Source organism: Lottia gigantea (genome assembly GCF_000327385.1).
Source record: "Lottia gigantea unplaced genomic scaffold LOTGIsca_6, whole genome shotgun sequence".
NCBI classification, from domain to species: domain Eukaryota; kingdom Metazoa; phylum Mollusca; class Gastropoda; family Lottiidae; genus Lottia; species Lottia gigantea.
Genome location: NW_008710049.1, coordinates 3,212,878 through 3,219,526, shown reverse-complemented (window position 1 = coordinate 3,219,526; position 6,649 = coordinate 3,212,878). Strand labels below are relative to the sequence as shown.

Below are 6,649 nucleotides of genomic sequence, written 5' to 3'. Positions count from 1 at the left end.
TTTCAGCTGGACCTCCACCAAGGTCTACTGGAGCTTTATGAGCTGCATCTAAAATTGAACATAATTTCATTATGAAAAGTAATACGGATGACTCAAAGCGTAAGGTCATTTAAATCCCCATATATATGATAATGCTCAAACTAAAAGTTTCGAACAGATTTGCTTAAAGTGGTTTCAAAATTATTAACGAAGCTATCATACCTGCAGCGTCTTGGAGAATACTGTGCATGGAAACAGCTGCAAATTCTTGAGTTTCTGTTACAGCTGGATAATTCTAAATTATAGCATGATAGTATATATCATAATCCTTCAATGGCGTATTATATATGAGATGGAACATTTCATTTATGGATAAGAGAATTTGATCACAATGATTGTTTTGTTTTCACTTTGCGATTGATCGCTACACATTTCATATTCGCTTACAGAACACCAATTAAATTGTTAAAATAAGCTTCATCATAATTATGAATCATAAGAAAATTTAACAGATCTATTTACCTGTTTAGTACGTGGAATACATAACATACATAATGCCCCAACAATAGGTGGAACGCCAGCCACATGGAATGCTACTTTATATGATCCCAAATAATCGTAGAGCAGACCTGAAAATATATTACAGAAACATATTTTAATAATTATCTTTTATGACTCATATTAAACGGTAAATCTATGTTGATATGTAATATAAAACGTACATTTATATTGGTATGTCATATAAAACGGTAAATATATTTTGGTATATCATATAAAACTGTAAATCTATGTTGATATGTCGTATAAAGCAGTAAATCTATATTGATATAAAACGGTCAATCTATATTGGTATGTCATATATAAGGGTGAATCTATATGTCATATAAAACGGCAAATCTATATTGGTATGTCATATATAAGGGTGAATCAATATGTCATATAAAATGGTAAACTATATTGGTATGTCATATAAATCGTCAAATCTATATTGGTATGTTATAAAAAACTTTAAATCTATATTGGTATGTCATATAAAACGGTAAATCTATATTGGTATGTCATATAAAACTTTAAATCTATATTGGTATGTCATATAAAACTTTAAATCTATATTGGTATGTCATATAAAACGGTAAATCTATATTGGTATGTCATATAAAACGGCAAATCTATATTGGTATGTTATATAAAACGGCAAATCTATATTTGTATGTCATATAAAGCGTAACTCTATGTTGATAAGTCATATAAAACTGGTATGTCATATATAAGGGTGAATCAATATGTCATATAAAATGGTAAACTATATTGGTATGTCATATAAATCGTCAAATCTATATTGGTATGTTATAAAAAACTTTAAATCTATATTGGTATGTCATATAAAACGGTAAATCTATATTGGTATGTCATATAAAACTTTAAATCTATATTGGTATGTCATATAAAACTTTAAATCTATATTGGTATGTCATATAAAACGGTAAATCTATATTGGTATGTCATATAAAACGGCAAATCTATATTGGTATGTTATATAAAACGGCAAATCTATATTTGTATGTCATATAAAGCGTAACTCTATGTTGATAAGTCATATAAAACTGTAAATCTATATTGGTATGTCATAAAAAAAAGGTAAATCTGTATTGATATGTCATATAAAACGGTATATCTTTAATATTATGTCATACTGAACTGTATATCTTTATTATTATGTCATATAAAACGGCAAATCTACATTGATATGTCATATAAAACGGCAAATCTATATTGACATGTCATGTAAAACGGTAAATCTACATTGATATATCACATAAAACGGCAAATCTATATTGGTATGTCATGTAAAACGGTAAATCTACATCGATATATCACATAAAACGGCAAATCTATATTGGTATGCCATATAAAACGGTAAATCTACATTGATATATCACATAAAACGGCAAATCTATATTGGTATGTCATTAAAAACGGTAAATCTACATTGATATATCACATAAAACGGCAAATCTATATTGATATGTCATATAAAACGTAAATCTATGTTGATATGTCATATAAAACTTTGAATCTATATTGGTATGCCATATAAAACTGTAAATCTGTATTATTATGTCATACTGAACGGTATATCTTTATTATTATGTCATACTGAACGGTAAATCTACATTGATATGTCATATAAAACGGCAAATCTATATTGGTATATCATATAAAACTGTAAATCTGTATTGATATGTCATATAAAACGGTATATCTATATCATTATGTCATATAAAACGGTATATCTATATCATTATGTCATACTGAACGGTAAATCTACATTGATATGTCATATAAAACTTTAAATCTATATTGGTATATCATATAAAACGGCAAATCTATATTGGTATGTCATATACAACGGCAAATCTATATTGGTATGTCATATAAAACGGCAAATCTATATTAGTATATCATATAAAACTGTAAATCTGGATCTATATGTCATATAAAACGGTATATCTATATCATTATGTCATACTGAACGGTATATCTTTAATATTATGTCATACTGAACGGTAAATCTACATTTACTTGTCATATAAAACGGCAAATCTATATTGGTATGTCATATAAAACGGCAAATCTATATTGGTATGTCATATACAACGGCAAATCTATATTGGTATGTCATATAAAACGGAATATCTATATTGGTATGTCAAATACAACGGCAAATTTATATTGGTATGTCATATAAAACGGCAAATCTATATTGGTATGTCATATAAAACGGCAAATCTATATTAGTATATCACATAAAACTGTAAATCTGTATCTATATGTCAAATAAAACGGTATATCTATATTATTATGTCATACTGAACGGTATATCTTTAATATTATGTCATACTGAACGGTAAATCTACATAGATATGTCATATAAAAGGACAAATCTATATTGGTATTTCATATAAAGAGGCAAATCTATATGGTATATCATATAAAACGGCAAATCTATATTGGTATGTCATACAAAACTGTAAATCTATATTGGTATGTTATAAAAAAGGTAAATCTGTATTGATATGTCATATAAAACGGTAAATCTACTTTGATGTGTTATACCAAGTGTTGTATTCTGTGACCCCCATAGATACGTGTAATATCATAACCGATAGCCACATAGGACCTACATAACCTCAATAATACACTAGAGATAAGAATGAAATAAGAATAGCTATACAATAAATAAGTCGTAACAAGTTTGAAGTGGGTCGACCGGAGTGTAATAAACAACGTATGACCAGCATTATTAATATCTACTTGAGTACTGGACTAGATACAAACTACAGACTTAACATAGATATTAATAATCATCTTAAATTTCAATCAGTTAGTCATGTTTAATCATTTGTGAATCACACCACCGAAGTTTCTTATAAATTAAAAATCGAAATGAAAGTTATTTAATCCCGTTGTCATGTTAAACGTGGACGCAGTCTTTGTTAATATAGTGTCCTTTCCCTCCGTGCATGTCTCCAATGAAGGTACATGTTAATGTAATGTAAAAGTCAACTTTCAATTAAAGGCTAAACATTTAGATGAACGTGCATTTACGTCAATGGCCTAAATTCCGAGAATTCAAAATTTTAGTGTCAGCAGCTGAATCTAATATGTCGCGGAGCTTTAGCGAAACTTTCACGCGAGACAGTTTGTAATTATGAATTTCAGATTATACATTACCTGCTATAGGGGGACCAACTGATAAAGGTATTGAAAATATTCCCAATAAAAATCCTATAGCCTGTGAAGCACCAGTAGGTCCAACTAAATCGAAGGCAATAGGCCCAATCAAACAGATGAACAATCCATCGCACATGCCCATGACGAGACAAATAGCAATTAATCCATAGAAATTGTCAGCGAATGGAATACACAGTGCAGCTATTCCGAAAATAGCAAACGCTGTTTGTTGCATGATGACTCTGTTGACACATGCCATGTCTGCTAACTTGCCACAAATAATCCGACCAACTCCCGACGTTATACTGAGACACATAATCAAATAGTTTCCATCAGCATCCGGGAATAAATCTTTAGAATGTTTCACCTGAAATAATAAACCATTATTTCACATCAACTAACTTTGGTTGTAAAGCATAAACTGCAGCAGCATTTGGATATGCAATTATGGCAGAAGACCTTGGTTCCCATTTAGGGTACTGAGGTAGAAGTGTCAGGTTTAACAACGAAGAATATAATGGGTCCCTTTTTGGAGCCTCTTCAACAATTTGAAAACCTAGTGTAATATTATGATCAGTACTTGTTTCAAATATATGTCTCTGGGATACAAATATAGGGAACCAAAGGCATAAGATATTGCAAGACCGAGTTATTCAAACCCTATCTAAATTATGTTATGGCTTATTTTAATCACAAGTGGTCGTCATTTGTATGGGAGTATTACTAGAACTGGGCTATATAATGCACGCGCATAATTTAAAACAAAAGATACCTACCAAATGAACGAATGGAACAAAATAACCGAATAATGAAAGACCGCATGATAATGACCACACAACATATCCTTTGTTTTTCCAAATTCTAACATTTAAATATTTTCTTGTCCACGAACAGAAGTCGTTACAATGATTATAAATACTTTCTGTTGATAGAGCGAAGGATGGATGTTTAGATTCATGGTGTATTAATGGTTTCCACGTTAAAACACACGGTATAAGTATTAAATATAATCCGGCTAAAAATAGAAATGTGTATTTCAGTTCGACTTCTTTTAATAAATAGGGAAGTCCTAAGGATAAACCAATTGTAAAAATTGCACTTCCAAATGTTACGATTCCGTTTACAAGACCCATGTGCTTCTTAAAATAATGCCCCAATATCACTAATGAAGGGGAATAGGCGAAGGCCGAACCAACTCCTAAAATAATGCCATAAGTTAAATAAAGAAGCTCTAATTGTTCCACAAAGGCACTTGAAACCAGTCCTATCAATCCGAGCAGTGATCCAATTAAAGCAGTCTTTCTGATTCCAAGTCTATCGCTTATAATACTAGCTATCATACACATTAGGAAAGTCACTCCAGTCGACACAGAACCAATCCATGCTGAAAAATATTTAAAGATCAGATGAGTATGCTTTATGGTCTTGTATTAATTTTGCATGTATCTTTTCATCGCTTGATTTTCTCGTTAGAACATATTGGCACGCAAATTATTTAGCTTTAGAAACAATATCAAATGCAGAAAAGTTTTATTAAGAATTCTTGAGAAAATGTTTTTTTATTTTTTTTGATGAGATCATCAAGATCGCAACTGTCCTGGACATGAAATGTGTTTTGGAAAGACGATTAGGAAAGAATGAGGGACTGCGTGAATTAATCAATCTTCTTATATTGTATGGAAGCTGAAAAAAGCTTTTAAAAGCGTTAAAAAACCAGCCACAGTCATAGGGCACCTAGCAATACTTGCTACAATGCTAGCTACTGTAATATTCATTTAAGACTTTCATGTTAAGATAAGCTTATTATTAACCAGTATACAGTCAAGGTCAAGAAATAAACTGAATCTAGAATCCAGGGCTCTAATTATCAAGCCGGCTATGTATCTCACATCACAAGATCATGATAAAGATGATAACAGTCACGTGTAGACATATTAATGTCTAATTTCAACATTCAATTTTCATCAACTTAAATAAGAACATGAAGGGATACAGTCGTCTATTTATTCGCCTTACCAGTTGAAATGAAAACGATATACCTATCTGGCCCCATGTTTTCCAAGAAAAAAAAATGCCAACGGAAGATGCCATAGCTTTCAATTTCCAAATAAAAATAAACTCACATGTTATCATTACATACAACGTCATATAGTATGTATAATATTAAAAACTATTTATTTAGACAAACTGGTGGCAGATATTGAGATACCTGTATCCTTTTATATGTCTTTTCAATAGATATTTAATGATGAGAGGGCATTCACATCACAGAAATATTGATCAAACCGTATATCTATATGTAACACATACCGTTCAAAAATACAGACAGCACTTTTTTGATGTCATGTTCTTAGAACTGCTCTCCTCAGGAAACTTTGAGCATAAGAATTAGCTTAATAATAGTGGACCACTGACGATGACAAAATATAATCATTGAAAGTTACTTACATGTTTTAAAAGAAATACTGGGATCATTTCCTGCATATTTATCTCTTAATTTAACATACAATATACCAAATGTATTTAATATTCCAAACACTGTACCATTCACCCATAATGACGTCACACATACCACCCACCCCCATCCTCCGTCTGGTGGAACAAACTCTTCTTGCACACTCTTAGATTTGGTACGTTTCGGTATTTCCACCTCTGGCACTTTCAGGAAATCATTATCAGGCATGGTGTCGGGTATAGTCTCGATGAATACCACAAGTATTTAAATTTTACCAGACGACCGTTGTCTAAACACAGTCCAACGATTTCACTGGATGATAAAAAGTAAACGATCTCAATGATAAATTGTATCAATCAATTATTTTATCAACATAATCGTCTTATCAGTAATTCAAATCGTCATTCATCAATATTTAAATTAAGTACACTTGGTGTTCATTGAGTTTGAAGGGCAAATTGTTAATCTTGACCTTGCAGA

The 6,649-nt window shown here is 31.0% G+C and overlaps 1 protein-coding gene across 1 annotated transcript; it reads right to left on the bottom strand.

The window, feature by feature from the left end:
• Positions 1 to 465: 465 nt before the first annotated feature.
• LOTGIDRAFT_107137 (hypothetical protein) lies at positions 466 to 6,397 on the bottom strand (the record flags this gene model as incomplete). The annotated part of the gene is made up of 4 exons (XM_009063930.1): positions 466 to 608; positions 3,715 to 4,081; positions 4,491 to 5,098; positions 6,163 to 6,397. 4 exons carry the CDS (start codon positions 6,395 to 6,397, stop codon positions 466 to 468), a joined length of 1,353 nt encoding a protein of 450 aa, XP_009062178.1.
• Between the last annotated feature and the right edge of the window lie 252 nt (positions 6,398 to 6,649).